This window comes from Pleurodeles waltl, chromosome 4_2 (genome assembly GCF_031143425.1).
Source record: "Pleurodeles waltl isolate 20211129_DDA chromosome 4_2, aPleWal1.hap1.20221129, whole genome shotgun sequence".
NCBI classification, from domain to species: Eukaryota; Metazoa; Chordata; class Amphibia; order Caudata; family Salamandridae; genus Pleurodeles; species Pleurodeles waltl.
Window position 1 is genome coordinate 516,574,110 of NC_090443.1, and position 16,417 is coordinate 516,590,526.

The window sequence follows — 16,417 nt, forward strand, 5'->3', positions numbered from 1 at the left end:
CGTGTTTGACCAACTCCCAGACCATATACTCTTACGGCTACCCTGCACTTACAATGTCTAAGGATTTGCTTGGACACTGTAGGGGCATAGTGCTCATGCACATATGCCCTCACCTGTGGTATAGTGCACCATGCCTTAGGGCTGCAAAGTCTACTAGAGGGGTGACTTAACTATGCCACAGGCAGTGTGAGGTTGGCATGGCACTCTGAGGGGAGTGCCATGTCGACTTAGTCTTTTCCTCCCCACCAGTACACACAAGCTATGAGGCAGTGTGTATGTGCTGAGTTGGGGTCCCCAGGGTGGCATCACACATGCTGCAGCCGTAAGAGACCTTCCTTGGCATCAGGGCCATGGGTACCAGTTTAAAGGGACTTATCTGGGTGCCAGGGCTGTGCCAATAGTGGAGACAAAGGTACAGTTTAGGGAAAGCACGCTGGGGCCTGGTTAGCAGCGTCCCAGCACACTTTCAATCAATAATGGAATGGGTTGCAATATGAAGATTGGAGTTTTTCCTTTTTAGTGCAGAATTCAAGGGACAAGTGTAGGAAGTTGGCTCTGTATGTACTATTTCAAAGTAAGAAATAGTATGCACAGAGTCCAAGGGTTCCCCTTAGAGGTAAGATAGTGGCAAAAAAAGAATTCTAATGCTCTATTTTATGGTAGTGTGGCCGAGAAGTAGGCTTATCAGAGGGTAGTGTTAAGCATTTGTTGTACACATAGGCAATAAATGAGGAACACACAGACAATTTCAGGCCAATAGGTTTTTGTATAGAAAAATACATTTTCTTAATTTATTTTAAGAACCACAGGTTCAAGATTTACCATCAATACTTATAATGAAAGGTACTTCACTCAGGTATCATAGGAACTTTGAGTCAGCAAAATAGCATGTAAATATTTGGCAAAAATGGCAATAAACTATTTTAAAACTAGACAGTGCAAATTTCAACAGTTCCTGGGGAAGGTAAGTATTTGTTAGTTTTGCAGATAAGTAAACGACCTACAGGGTTCAAAGTTGGGTCCAAAGTAGTCCACCGTTGGAGGTTCAGGGCAACCCCAAAGTTACCACACCAGGAGCTCAGGGCTGGTCAGGTGCGGAGGTCAAAGTGGTGCCCAAAACGCATAGACTTCTATGGAGAAGGGGGTGCCCCGGTTCCAGTCTGCCAGCAGGTAGGTACCCGCGACTTCGGAGGGCAGACCAGGGGGGTTTTGTAGGGCACCGGGGGACACACAAGTCAGCACAAAAAGTACACCCTCAGTGGCACGGGGGTGGCCGGGTGCAGAGTGCAAATAGGCGTCGGGTTTGCAATGGAGTTCAATGGGAGATCCAGGGGTCTCTTCAGCAAAGCAGGCAGGCCTGGGGGGGGTTCCTCGGGGTATCCACCACCTGGGCAAGGGAAAGGGCCACCTGGGGGTCGCTTCTGCACTGGAGGTCGGATCCTTCAGGTCCTGGGGGCTGCGGGTGCAGTGTCTTTACCAGGCGTCGGGTTCTTAGAAGCAGGCAGTCGCGGTCAGGGGGAGCCTCTGGATTACCCCTGCAGGCGTCGCTGGGGGGGTTTAGGGGGGTCAACTCTGGCTACTCACAGGGTCGTAGTCGCCGGAGAGTCCTCCCTGTAGAGTTGTTTCCCGCAGGTCGAGCCGGGGGCGTCGGGTGCAGAGTGGAAAGTCTCACGCTTCCGGCGGAAAACGTGCAGTCCTTTAAAGATGGTTTCTTTGTTGCAAAGTTGTTTCTTCTTTGGCGCAGAGCCGCGGTCCTCAGGAGTTCTTGGTCCTTTTAGATGCAGGGTAGTCCTCTGAGGCTTCAGAGGTCGCTGGACCCTGTGGAAGCGTCGCTGTTTTTCTTGAAGTGGGGAGACAGGACGGTAGGGCTGGGGCCAAAGCAGTTGGTGTCTCCGTCTTCTCTGCAGGGCTTTCAGGTCAGCAGTCCTTCTTCGTCTTCAGGAATCTAGTTTCCTAGGTTCTGGGGTGCCCCTAAATACTGAATTTAGGGGTGTGTTTAGGTCTGGGAGGGCAGTGGCCAATGGCTACTGCCCTTGAGGGTGGCTACACCCTCTTGGTGTCTCCTCCCTGAGGGGAGGGGGCACATCCCTATTCCTACTGGGGGAATCCTCCAAAATCAAGATGGAGGATTTCTAAAGGCAGGGGTCACCTCAGATCAGGACACCTTAGGGGCTGTCCTGACTGGTGGGTGACTCCTCCTTGTTTTTCTCATTATCTCCCCTGGACTTGCCGCCAAAAGTGGGGGCTGTGTCCAGGGGGCGGGCATCTCCACTAGCTGGAGTGCCCTGAAGCATTTTAACACGAAGCCTGAGCCTTTGAGGCTCACTGCTAGGTGTTACAGTTCCTGCAGGGGGGAAGGTGTGAAGAACCTCAACCCAGAGCAGGCTTTTGTTTCTGTCCTCAGAGAGCACATGGGGTCAGAAACTCGTCTCTTAGCAGCAGGCTGGCACAGATCAGTCAGTCCTGCACTGAACAATTGGGTAAAATACAGGGGGCATCTCTAACATGCCCTCTGTGTGCATTTTTTAATAAATCCAACACTGGCATCAGTGTGGGTTTATTATTCTGAGAAGTTTGGTACCAAAGTTCCCAGTATTCAGTATATCCATTATGGAGCTGTGGAGTTCGTTTTTGACAGACTCCCAGACCATATACTCTTATGGCTACCCTGCACTTACAATGTCTAAGGTTTAGCTTAGACACTGTAGGGGCATAGTGCTCATGCACCTATGCCCTCACCTGTGGTATAGTGCACCATGCCTTAGGGCTGTAAGGCCTGCTAGAGGGGTGACTTACCTATGCCACAGGCAGTGAGGTTGGCATGGCACCCTGAGGGGAGTGGCATGTTGACTTAGTTCTTTTTTCCCCACCAACACACACAAGCTGGCAAGCAGTGGGTCTGTGCTGAGTGAGGGGTCCCTAGGGTGGCATAAGACATGCTGCAGCCCTTAGAGACCTTCCCTGGCATCAGGGCCCTTGGTACCAGGGGTACCACTTACAAGGGACTTACCTGGGTGCCAGGGTTGTGCCAATTGTGGAGACAATGGTACATTTTAGGTGAAAGAACACTGGTGCTGGGGCATGGTTAGCCGGGTCCCAGCACACTTCTCAGTCATGTCAGCATCAGTATCAGGCAAAAAGTGGGGGGTAATTGCAACAGGGAGCCATTTCCTTACAGCAAGTATTTTTATATCATGTTGCGACCTGCTTCTTAACAGCTTTATCAACTGCCTTAGGATTTATAAGAAGGTAAGCCAATGTTTTCAGGATTGGTTTTAAGTAACAGCAATTAAAACGTTTAAAACTAAATATATCTGAACAAAAAACCCCATCTAAGTGACAAATCACCCGAAGCAGGAATTCTAGGCAAGTAATACCCTCTGATACTGAAGTGTCAATTTGTGAAAAACAGTACTGTGGGAAGATACAAACAATGGGATACATCACCTGTGACAGTCCAGGTTGAAAGCCTTGTTGCTGGGCAAGTGACGGCGGACCCAAGCGTGCATGCTGGGTGTTGAACAGGTGGCTTGTGTCCATGTAGAATGCTGGTATCTGTGCACCTGGACCTAAGAAATTGAGAAAAGAACAATTTCTCTTACATATTTCTTGTGTTTGAAATGTTACATGTATGAACAAAGATGACTAAAATAACACAAGTCCTATGTCTACGGTTGAAACTAGAAAATACTCATGCCTATAATTTGGGTACATAGAGGCATTTCAGTTTGTGATGTGCTCTACACAAGTAAGAAATGGACTATCAATGAAGATATTATGTTGCAGATTTACTACAGTTAATAGTAGGTCACATGACTACTTAAAGTTACTTAGCTTCTGTATATCTTTTCCTGGTAGACACTAACTGCAGATTTCTCCCCTTAGAGTATTCCCAGGCGTTATACTTGATCTGGGAAATCTTGAACAGTACCTCTGCTTGTCAGTAGGTGGTACTGTTAGTCTCTGTGTCAGTCTGCAGAGGCACCACCATGGCCCCCTGACATCAGTCTCTTTGGTGACTAGTTCCGCAAGAAAAACAGAGCCAGTATTGGATCTCTCATAGATTCACATGCTTGAAGAAAACAAGTTACTTACCTGTAACTACAGTTATCCAGTATTGGTATCTTTCATAAATTCACATGCTTGAATCATCCCCGAAGTGGGAGTCCCACGGTACATAAAATAGCAATAAATAATGAATACAATTTTTTTGCCATAGGCTATAATGGAGCCAGCACTTGCTCACATAGCCTACCCATGTCCTTTTGTGAAAGGACCCAAACCTGCCTGCTGTCCAATCAGGCACCAGCACCCTCTAGAACCTTCTCCAGAGAAGCTCCCTTCCTCAGATTTTCCAGCACCAGAGTAAAAAATTAGAACCTGAGAGGAAATGCGAGCATCAAAGGGGAGGAGGGTGGGTCGCATGTGAATTTATGAAAGATACCAATACTGGATAATGAAAATGTCACTTACCCAGTGTACATCTGTTCGTGGCATCAGTCGCAGTAGATTCGCATGTTCTGCAATAGCTCGCCATCTGGTGTTGGGCTGGAGTGTTACAAGTTGTTTTTCTTCGAAGAAGTCTTTCGAGTCACGGGACCGAGTGACTCCTCCTTTTGTCTCCATTGCGCATGGGCGTCGACTCCATCTTCGATTGTTTTTCCCCGCAGAGGGTGAGGTAGGAGTTGAATTGTAGTAATAGTGCCCATGCAATGGAGTGACTAAGTATGCACCTATTTAAGGTTGAGATGATACATATATAAATAATTGAAGGTAACTTCCAAACTGCTACAGGCTCCCGGGGAGGCGGGTGGGCACATGCGAATCTACTGCGACTGATGCCACGAACAGATGTACACTGGGTAAGTGACATTTTCAGTTCGATGGCATCTGTCGCTGTAGATACGCATGTTCTGCATAGACTAGTAAGCAGTTATTTCCCCAAAAAGCGGTGGATCAGCCTGTAGGAGTGGAAGTAGTCTGAAATAATGTTCTTAATACGGCTTGACCTACTGTGGCTTGTTGTGCGGATAACACGTCTACACAGTAGTGCTTGGTGAATGTGTGAGGCGTAGACCATGTGGCTGCCTTACATATTTCTTGCATTGGGATGTTTCCTAGAAAGGCCATGGTAGCACCTTTCTTTCTGGTTGAGTGTGCCCTTGGGGTAATGGGCAGCTGTCGTTTAGCTTTAAGGTAGCAGATTTGGATGCATTTAACTATCCATCTGGCTATACCTTGTTTTGAAATTGGGTTTCCTGCATGAGGTTTTTGAAATGCAATAAAGAGTTGTTTAGTCTTTCTGATGTTTTTTGTTCTGTCAATGTAATACATCAATGCTCTTTTGACATCTAATGTATGTAGTGCCCTTTCAGCTACGGTATCTGGCTGTGGAAAGAACACTGGAAGTTCCACTGTTTGATTTAGATGGAACGGTGAAATAACCTTTGGCAAAAATTTAGGATTGGTCCTTAGGACGACTTTATTTTTGTGTAGTTGTATAAAAGGTTCCTGTATTGTAAACGCCTGAATCTCGCTTACTCTTCTTAGGGAAGTAATGGCGATGAGAAATGCCACCTTCCAGGTTAGGAACTGTATGTCGCAGGAGTGCATGGGTTCGAAAGGTGGACCCATAAGTCTAGTTAGGACAACATTTAGGTTCCATGAAGGAACAGGTGGTGTTCTTGGTGGTATAATTCTCCTAAGGCCCTCCATGAATGCTTTAATGACTGGTATCTTATATAGGGAAGTTGAATAGGTAGTCTGCAGGTATGCAGATATTGCTGCAAGGTGTATTTTAATGGAAGAGAAAGCTAGGTTAGATTTTTGTAAGTGAAGCAAGTAACCCACTACATGTTCTGGAGTTGTGTGTAATGGTTGTATTTGATTAATATGGCAGTAGCAAACAAACCTCTTCCATTTACTTGCATAGCAGTGCCTGGTGGATGGCCTTCTGGCTTGTTTTATGACTTCCATACATTCTTGGGTAAGTTGTAAGTGCCCGAATTCTAGGATTTCAGGAGCCAGATTGCTAGATTCAGCGATGCTGGATCTGGGTGTCTGATCTTTTGGTTGTGCTGTTGTAAGGAAATGCCTCCTTGGCATGGTTGCCCCCTGACTTTTTGCCTTTGCTGATGCTATGTTTACAATTGAAAGTGTGCTGAGGCCTGCTAACCAGGCCCCAGCACCAGTGTTCTTTCCCTAACCTGTACTTTTGTATCCACAATTGGCAGACCCTGGCATCCAGATAAGTCCCTTGTAACTGGTACTTCTAGTACCAAGGGCCCTGATGCCAAGGAAGGCCTCTAAGGGCTGCAGCATGTCTTATGCCACCCTGGAGACCTCTCACTCAGCACAGACACACTGCTTGCCAGCTTGTATGTGCTAGTGAGGACAAAACGAGTAAGTCGACATGGCACTCCCCTCAGGGTGCCATGCCAGCCTCTCACTGCCTATGCAGTATAGGTAAGACACCCCTCTAGCAGGCCTTACAGCCCCAAGGCAGGGTGCACTATACCATAGGTGAGGGTACCAGTGCATGAGCATGGTACCCCTACAGTGTCTAAACAAAACCTTAGACATTGTAAGTGCAGGGTAGCCATAAGAGTATATGGTCTGGGAGTCTGTCAAACCCGAACTCCACAGCACCATAATGGCTACACTGAAAACTGGGAAGTTTGGTATCAAACTTCTCAGCACAATAAATGCACACTGATGCCAGTGTACATTTTATTGTAAAATACACCCCAGAGGGCACCTTAGAGGTGCCCCCTGAAACCTATCCGACTATCTGTGTAGGCTGACTGGTTCCAGCAGCCTGCCACACTAGAGACATGTTGCTGGCCCCATGGGGAGAGTGCCTTTGTCACTCTGAGGCCAGTAACAAAGCCTGCACTGGGTGGAGATGCTAACACCTCCCCCAGGCAGGAGCTGTAACACCTGGCGGTGAGCCTCAAAGGCTCACCCCTTTGTCACAGCCCAGCAGGGCACTCCAGCTTAGTGGAGTTGCCCGCCCCCTCCGGCCACGGCCCCCACTTTTGGCGGCAAGGCTGGAGGGAACAAAGAAAGCAACAAGGAGGAGTCACTGGCCAGTCAGGACAGCCCCTAAGGTGTCCTGAGCTGAGGTGACTCTGACTTTTAGAAATCCTCCATCTTGCAGATGGAGGATTCCCCCAATAGGGTTAGGATTGTGACCCCCTCCCCTTGGGAGGAGGCACAAAGAGGGTGTACCCACCCTCAGGGCTAGTAGCCATTGGCTACTAACCCCCCAGACCTAAACACGCCCTTAAATTTAGTATTTAAGGGCTACCCTGAACCCTAGAAAATCAGATTCCTGCAACTACAAGAAGAAGGACTGCCTAGCTGAAAAACCCCTGCAGAGGAAGACCAGAAGACGACAACTGCCTTGGCGCTCCAGAAACTCACCGGCCTGTCTCCTGCCTTCCAAAGATCCTGCTCCAGCGACGCCTTCCAAAGGGACCAGCGACCTCGACATCCTCTGAGGACTGCCCCTGCTTCGAAAAGACAAGAAACTCCTGAGGACAGCGGACCTGCTCCAAGAAAAGCTGCAACTTTGTTTCCAGCAGCTTTAAAGAACCCTGCAAGCTCCCCGCAAAAGGCGTGAGACTTGCAACACTGCACCCGGCGACCCAGACTCGGCTGGTGGCGACCCAACACCTCAGGAGGGACCCCAGGACTACTCTGATACAGTGAGTACCAAAACCTGTCCCCCCTGAGCCCCCACAGCGCCGCCTGCAGAGGGAATCCCGAGGCTTCCCCTGACCGCGACTCTTTGAACCCAAAGTCCCGACGCCTGGGAGAGACCCTGCACCCGCAGCCCCCAGGACCTGACGGACCGGACTTTCACTGGAGGAGTGACCCCCAGGAGTCCCTCTCCCTTGACCAAGTGGAGGTTTCCCCGAGGAACCCCCCCCTTGCCTGCCTGCAGCGCTGAAGAGATCCCGAGATCTCTCATAGACTAACATTACAAACCCGACGCTTGTATCTACACTGCACCCGGCCGCCCCCGCGCCGCTGAGGGTGAAATTTCTGTGTGGACTTGTGTCCCCCCCGGTGCCCTACAAAACCCCCCTGGTCTGCCCTCCGAAGACGCGGGTACTTACCTGCAAGCAGACCGGAACCGGGGCACCCCCTTCTCTCCATTCTAGCCTATGTGTTTTGGGCACCACTTTGAACTCTGCACCTGACCGGCCCTGAGCTGCTGGTGTGGTGACTTTGGGGTTGCTCTGAACCCCCAACGGTGGGCTACCTTGGACCAAGAACTAAGCCCTGTAAGTGTCTTACTTACCTGGTTAACCTAACAAATACTTACCTCCCCTAGGAACTGTGAAAATTGCACTAAGTGTCCACTTTTAAAACAGCTATTTGTGAATAACTTGAAAAGTATACATGCAATTTTGATGATTTGAAGTTCCTAAAGTACTTACCTGCAATACCTTTCGAATGAGATATTACATGTAGAATTTGAACCTGTGGTTCTTAAAATAAACTAAGAAAAGATATTTTTCTATACAAAAACCTATTGGCTGGATTTGTCTCTGAGTGTGTGTACCTCATTTATTGTCTATGTGTATGTACAACAAATGCTTAACACTACTCCTTGGATAAGCCTACTGCTCGACCACACTACCACAAAATAGAGCATTAGTATTATCTATTTTTACCACTATTTTACCTCTAAGGGGAACCCTTGGACTCTGTGCATGCTATTCCTTACTTTGAAATAGCACATACAGAGCCAACTTCCTACAGCTGTGTCAACAGATCTGGCCTGTTGGGCAATTTGATACAGGGTACCACTGATAGGTCTAGCAGCGTTGTGTACCAGGGTTGCTTTGCCCAAGTTGGTGCTATCAATATGAGTTTGAGTTTGCTTTGACTGAGTTTGTTTACCAGGTAAGGAAGGAGAGGGAGAGGAGGAAAAGCGTAAGCAAATATCCCTGACCAGTTCATCCATAGGGCATTGCCTTGGGATTGTTCGTGTGGGTATCTGGATGCGAAGTTTTGGCATTTTGCGTTCTCCCTTGTGGCAAACAAGTCTATCTGAGGTGTTCCCCAGAGTTTGAAATAAGTGTTCAGAATTTGGGGGTGAATTTCCGATTCGTGGACCTGTTGGTGATCTCGAGAGAGATTGTCTGCGAGTTGATTTTGGATCCCTGGTATAAATTGTGCTATTAGGCGAATTTGGTTGTGAATTGCCCAATGCCAAATCTTTTGTGCTAGCAGGCTTAACTGCGTGGAGTGCGTCCCCCCCTGCTTGTTTAGATAATACATTGTTGTCATGTTGTCTGTTTTGACGAGAATGTATTTGTGAACTATTATTGGTTGGAAAGCTTTTAGTGCTTGAAAAACTGCTAGAAGTTCCAGGTGATTGATATGCAGTTTTGTTTGATGTACGTTCCATTGTCCTTGTATGCTGTGTTGATCGAGGTGTGCTCCCCACCCTGTCATGGAAGCATCTGTTGTTATTACGTATTGTGGCACTGGGTCTTGGAAAGGCCGCCCCTTGTTTAAATTTATGTTGTTCCACCACAGAAGCGAGAGGTAAGTTTGGCGGTCTATTAACACCAGATCTAGAAGGTGACCCTGTGCTTGAGACCACTGTGATGCTAGGCATTGTTGTAAGGGCCTCATGTGCAGTCTTGCGTTTGGGACAATGGCTATGCATGAAGACATCATGCCTAGGAGTTGTAATACCATCTTTGCCTGTATCTTTTGTGTTGGATACATGCGTTGTATGATGGTGTTGAAATTTAGAATTCTTTGTGGACTTGGAGTGGCTACTCCCTTTGATGTGTCTATTATGGCTCCTAGGTATTGTTGTACCTTGCGCGGCAGAATGTTGGATTTTGTAAAGTTGACGGTGAACCCGAGTTTGAAGAGGGTTTGTATGATCTGATTTGTGTGATTTGAGCACTCTATGAACGAATGGGCCTTGATTAGCCAGTCGTCCAAATATGGGAACACATGTATTTGCTGCCTTCTTATGTGTGCAGCGACTACCGCTAGACATTTGGTAAAGACTCTTGGTGCGGTTGTTAATCCGAAAGGCAGTACCTTGAATTGGTAATGTATTCCTTTGAATACAAACCTTAGGTATTTCCTGTGCGATGGGTGTATTGGTATATGGAAATAAGCATCCTTGAGGTCTAAAGTTGCCATGTAGTCGTGTAGTTTTAGCAATGGCAATACTTCTTGTAGAGTGACCATGTGGAAGTGGTCTGATTTGATGAAAGTGTTCACTACTCTGAGGTCTAGGATTGGTGTAGGAAGTTGGCTCTGTATGTGCTATTTCAAAGTAAGGAATAGCATGCACAGAGTCCAAGGGTTCCCCTTAGAGGTAAAATAGTGGTAAAAATAGATAATACTAATGCTCTATTTCGTGGTAGTGTGGTCGAGCAGTAGGCTTATCCAAGGAGTAGTGTTAAGCATTTGTTGTACATACACATAGACAATAAATGAAGTACACACACTCAGAGACAAATCCAGCCAATAGGTTTTTGTATAGAAAAATATATTTTCTTAGTTTATTTTAGGAACCACAGGTTCAAATTCTACATGTAATATCTCATTCGAAAGGTATTGCAGGTAAGTACTTTAGGAACTTCAAATCATCAAAATTGCATGTATACTTTTCAAGTTATTCACAAATAGCTGTTTTAAAAGTGGACACAGTGCAATTTTCACAGTTCCTGGGGGAGGTAAGTTTTTGTTAGTTTTACCAGGTAAGTAAGACACTTACAGGGTTCAGTTCTTGGTCCAAGGTAGCCCACCGTTGGAGGTTCAGAGCAACCCCAAAGTCACCACACCAGCAGCTCAGGGCCGATCAGGTGCAGAGTTCAAAGTGGTGCCCAAAACACATAGGCTAGAATGGAGAGAAGGGGGTGCCCCGGTTCCGGTCTGCTTGCAGGTAAGTACCCGCGTCTTCGGAGGGCAGTCCAGGGGGGTTTTGTAGGGCACCGGTGGGGGACGCAAGCCCACACAGAAATTTCACCCTCAGCAGCGCGGGGGCGGCCGGGTGCAGTGTAGAAACAAGCGTCGGGTTTGTAATGGAAGTCAATGGGAGATCTAGGGATCTCTTCAGCGCTGCAGGCAGGCAAGGGGGGGGTTCCTCGGGGAAACCTCCACTTGGTCAAGGGAGAGGGACTCCTGGGGGTCACTCCTCCAGTGAAAGTCCGGTCCTTCCGGTCCTGGGGGCTGCGGGTGCAGGGTCTCTCCCAGGTGTCGGGACTTAGGATTCAAAGAGTCGCGGTCAGGGGAAGCCTCGGGATTCCCTCTGCAGGCGGCGCTGTGGGGGCTCAGGGGGGACAGGTTTTTGTACTCACAGTCTTAGAGTAGTCCTGGGGTCCCTCCTGAGGTGTTGGATCGCCACCAGCCGAGTCGGGGTCGCCGGGTGCAGTGTTGCAAGTCTCACGCCTCTTGCGGGGAGCTTGCAGGGTTCTTTAAAGCTGCTGGAAACAAAGTTGCAGCTTTTCTTGGAGCAGGTCCGCTGTCCTCGGGAGTTTCTTGTCTTTTCGAAGCAGGGGCAGTCCTCAGAGGATGTCGAGGTCGCTGGTCCCTTTGGAAGGCGTCGCTGGAGCAGGATCTTTGGAAGGCAGGAGACAGGCCGGTGAGTTTCTGGAGCCAAGGCAGTTGTCGTCTTCTGGTCTTCCTCTGCAGGGGTTTTCAGCTAGGCAGTCCTTCTTCTTGTAGTTGCAGGAATCTAATTTTCTAGGGTTCAGGGTAGCCCTTAAATACTAAATTTAAGGGCGTGTTTAGGTCTGGGGGGTTAGTAGCCAATGGCTACTAGCCCTGAGGGTGGGTACACCCTCTTTGTGCCTCCTCCCAAGGGGAGGGGGTCACAATCCTAACCCTATTGGGGGAATCCTCCATCTGCAAGATGAAATGGTTTCTTACCTGTAACTCCAGTTCTCTCGTAGGGGTATTTCCATGATAGTCATAAGCACTGAATAGTTCCGCGCGCCTGCGGGGACCCCGGAGCACTGTTGTGTAGTATATTCTTAAGTGCAATCATCAGCTCCTTGACAAAAAGGTCTGTGAAAAACACTTAAGAATAACAATGTGCAGCCTATGTGAACAGCTACACAGGCCAAATTGTTAGAAGAAAAAAAAAACAGTTGTAGTGTAAATTTCACGTTTAAACCTCTATTTATTCTATAAATACATAAATAAATACATTCTCATATTTTATTTACACCTCTCATGAGAATAAAACAATGTAGGGCAGTGTAGCCCATAGGCTGCCATTATACAGAATGAAAATAGAGCTGTGCCTTTAAGAAAGTAAAGTCTTCCTGTTTCCCATCATGCACAGCAAAAGGCAGTTGCCTCAGTTCTTTTTTGGAGGCTATTAACCTGACATGAAGAAAAAACAAAACATTTGTTGGAGTACCAACCTCCATAATATTCATGTTCTATGTCAACTCCACCGGGGAGGAGGGAGGGTTGCTTATGACTATCATGGAAATACCCCTACGAGAGAACTGGAGTTACAGGTAAGAAACCATTTCTTCTCTCGTAGGGGATTTCCATGTATAGTCATAAGCACTGAATAGAGTAGCAAGCCCATCCCCATAACCGCGGTGGAGTAGATATAAGAATACTGAGAAAAACATGAATCATGCAAACAAATTCTTGAGCAAAGCCTGCCCAACCTGAGCATCTGCCCTAGCGTCTGTATCAAGGCAGTAATGCTTAGTAAAGGTATGGACCGACCTCCAAGTGGCAGCCTTGCATATTTCTGCCAAAGGGACATTTCTCATCAAGGCTACAGTAGCTGCTTTCCCTCTGGTAGAGTGGGCTTTTGGCCTACCACCAAGGGATTTGTTTGCTAACTGATAACATAACATTATACATGAAACAATCCACCTGGATAAAGATTGTTTAGATGTACCCAAACCTGTTCTGATTGGGCCATAGTTAATAAAAAGCTGTTGTGATTTTCGTAAGCTTTTTGTCCTGTCCAAGTAAAATTTCAATACTCTCTTTACATCCAGAGAGTGCAGAGTTCTCTCAGCAGGAGTAGCTGGATTCTGAAAGAAAGTCGGTAATGAAATTGTTTGGTTCACATGGAAGTCGGAGACTACCTTAGGTAAAAATTTTGGATGAGTTCTCATTACCACTTTTGCAGAATGAAAAACCGTGTAGGGTTCCTGAGCGCAAAGGGCCTGGATTTCGCTGACCCTACGCGCTGAAGTGATTGCCACCAGAAAAGCAGCTTTCCATGTGAGATGTTGCAGCGATGCCTTATGTATTGGCTCGAATGGCGGCAGCATCAGACGTGATAAGACAACGTTCAGTTCCCATGGAGGAGAAGGCTTTCTAATGGGGGGAAAAACCTTCTTTAAACCTTCTAGGAAATCCTTAATAATCGGAATCCGAAAAAAGGAAGTTTGTGAAGGACTCTTTCTGTATGCTGTGACAGCCGCCAAGTGAACTTTTATTGACGACAGTTGTAAGCCCGATTTTGCCAAACTTAACAAGTATGGCAGGATAGATTGTTCTCCACAGGAAACCGGGTCAATGTTGTTGTGTAAACACCAAATGCAGAATCTCTTCCACTTGCTTGCATAGGCTGATCGTGTGGAAGGGCGCTTTGCTTCCTTCAGAATTTCCATACAATCCTGAGGTAGGTTCAAGTGTCCATATTGCACTAGCTCAGGAGCCATGCTGCCAAACTCAACGATGAGGGGTTGGGATGAGATATCTGCCCTCTGAACTTCGTGAGAAGGTCCGGACGATATGGTAGCCTGATGTGTGGTTTGAGTGACCGGTGAAGAAGGTCTGGGAACCACCACTGGCGTGGCCACTCCGGAGCAATTAGGATCATTTTGGTCTGAACATTGGACAGCTTCTGGAGGACCGCCGGAATCAGGGGAAGCGGTGGAAAGGCGTAAAGAAATGCTCCTGACCAGCTTATCCACAGGGCATTCCCCAGTGTCCCTGGATGGTAATATCTGGAGGCGAAGTTTTGGCATTTTTTGTAACCAGAGTGCGAAAATGGAATGAACGACGTCGTCGTGTAGTACCCATTCGTGGTTCTCGTCCATTACCCGACTGAGGGCATCCGCTTGAACATTCTGGATGCCGGGCAGGTGAGTTGCCACTAGTGACAGGTTCCTGGCTAGAAGCCAATGCCAGATTGTCTGAGCCTCTCTGGATAAAATTCTGGACCTGGTGCCTCCTTGTTTGTTCACGTAGTACATAGTGGCCACGTTGTCTGTCTGGAGAAGGAGAGTTTCCGTTCTCAGAGAGGGAAGGAAGGCTTTGAGCGCAAGGTGAACTGCGCGAAGTTCCAGCAGGTTGATGTGATAGAGACTCTCTCTCTGTGACCACTCGCCTTGGACTCGAAGATGTTCCATGTGCGCCCCCCATCCGATCAGTGACGCATCTGTTACGATGGTTTGAGATGGGGGCCGTTGTTGGAACGGAATCCCCACCAAGAGATTGCTGGGTAAACACCACCACTTGAGGGATTGTAGGGTGTGAGGAGAAAGAAGGACTTTGTTCTCCCAATCGTCCCTCAGTTGACACCACTGATCCTCCAGGTTTTCCTGCAATGGTCTCATATGGAGGCGAGCATTGGGAACCAGATGGATACAAGACGCCATCGAGCCCAGTAGAGAAGCTATTATTCTTGCAGTGGCTTGAGGTCTTTCCTGCAGTTGTTTGCACTTCTGGAGAATCGATAACCGTCGTTCCTCCGAAGGAAACACCTTTCCTAGCCTGGTATCTACAATGGCCCCTAAGTAATGCAACCTCTGAACAGGTGTTGCTGTAGATTTCAGGAGATTGACTTGAAGACCAAGTTTTTGCAGCAGTTGTAGAGTCCATTCGAAATGTTGCTGTGTCTCGAGACAACTGGAGGCCTTTATGAGCCAATCGTCTAGATAGGGGTAGACGAATATTCGCTGTTTCCTCAAGTGGGCGGCTACTACCGCCATGCATTTGGAAAAAGTTCTTGGCGCTGATTTTAGGCCGAAAGGTAGAACTGCAAATTGGTAATGGCGTTTTCCGACAGTGAACCTTAGGAATTTTCGATGTTTCTTGGTTACTGGGATGTGAAAGTAAGCGTCGCAAAGATCTATCGCACATAGCCAGTCGCCCTGACGTAGATGTGGATAAATTTGGTGTAAGGCTAACATCCTGAATTTTTCTTTGCGAATCCATTTGTTTGCTGTCCTCAGATCTAAGATGGGACGAAACTCTTGTTTGTCTTTTTTCGGTACAAGGAAATATCTCGAATAAATCCCCTTCCCTTGCTGGCTGATGGGAACGGGTTCTATGGCTCTTTTTTGCAATAGGATATTGACCTCTAACTGTAGAGCTTCGAGATGGCGGTTGGCTGTTTTGGGTGGAACAGATGGTGGAGGACTGGTGAATCTGAGAGCGTAACCATGTCTCACAATATTCAATACCCAGGCGTCTGTTGTGATGCGTAGCCACTCGTCCAGATGATTTGAGATACTTCCCCCTACCGGAGTGGATAACGGAGGAGGGGGAAGCAAAGATTCAGGGCTTAGACGTGGGAGCCTGTCGAGTTGCCTGAGTTTGAGGTGTTGAACGACCCCTTGTCGACCTTCGCTGAGTAGAGAAACCCCTTTGATACTGCTGTTGTTGCTGTTGCTGGGGGCGCGAAGACATCCAGTGTGGCGACTGATACCGGTGGGTGAAAAGTCGTCGTTGATATGGCCGGAAAACCTTTCTTTGTTCTTTCGGTCTTTCCATCCCTACCGCTTTCAAGGTATCTAGTTCAGCTTTCATTCTAGCCATCTCGTCATCGGCATGAGAACCGAACAAGGTGGAGCCCGAGAAAGGCAGGTTTTGTATTCTCTGCTGCGCTTCAGGTTTGAGTGATGTAAGTCTCAACCATGCATGCCTTCTGAGCGCTATCCCGTGTGCATAATTGTGTGCGGATAGCACCGAAGAGTCAGCTGCAGCACTTATAATTTGGTTAGACACCATGGATCCCTCACCCACGACCTCCAGGAAATCTTCCCTTTTATCCTTAGGAAGATGTTCCGCAAACTGTATTAAAGAGTCCCAGAGGGCACGATCGTACCGCCCTAATAACGCAGTAGCGCTGGCTGCCTTCATCGTGACGGCTGCAGTAGAGCATACTTTTCGTCCTGCAGCATCTATCTTTCTGCTCTCTTTATCTGGAGGTGAAGAAGAAGATGGTGAGGTTGAATGCAGTTTCTTTGCCGCTACTATGACCACCGAATCAGGAACTGGGTCCGACCTCAAGAATAGAGGATCTTGTTCTGGTGGACGATATTTTTTAATAAGTCTGGAAGGAGCAGACTTTGTTGCGGCCGGTGCAAGGAAAATATCCATTGCTGGTTCAAGGAGACCTGGAACCAGTGGAAGCAAAGGTCTGGAAGATGTCCTGTGATGC

At 47.7% G+C, this 16,417-nt stretch overlaps 1 protein-coding gene across 3 annotated transcripts in view; it reads right to left on the reverse strand.

The window, feature by feature from the left end:
- Nucleotides 1-16,417, reverse strand: part of PRRC2C (proline rich coiled-coil 2C) — a 1,097,702-nt gene that overhangs the window by 323,220 nt on the left and 758,065 nt on the right. For all 3 annotated transcript variants that reach the window (XM_069232016.1, XM_069232017.1, XM_069232015.1), the window contains exon 26: nt 3,448-3,569. In XM_069232016.1, coding sequence (XP_069088117.1) covers nt 3,448-3,569 — 122 coding nt within the window. The remainder of the gene's footprint in view (nt 1-3,447; nt 3,570-16,417) is intronic.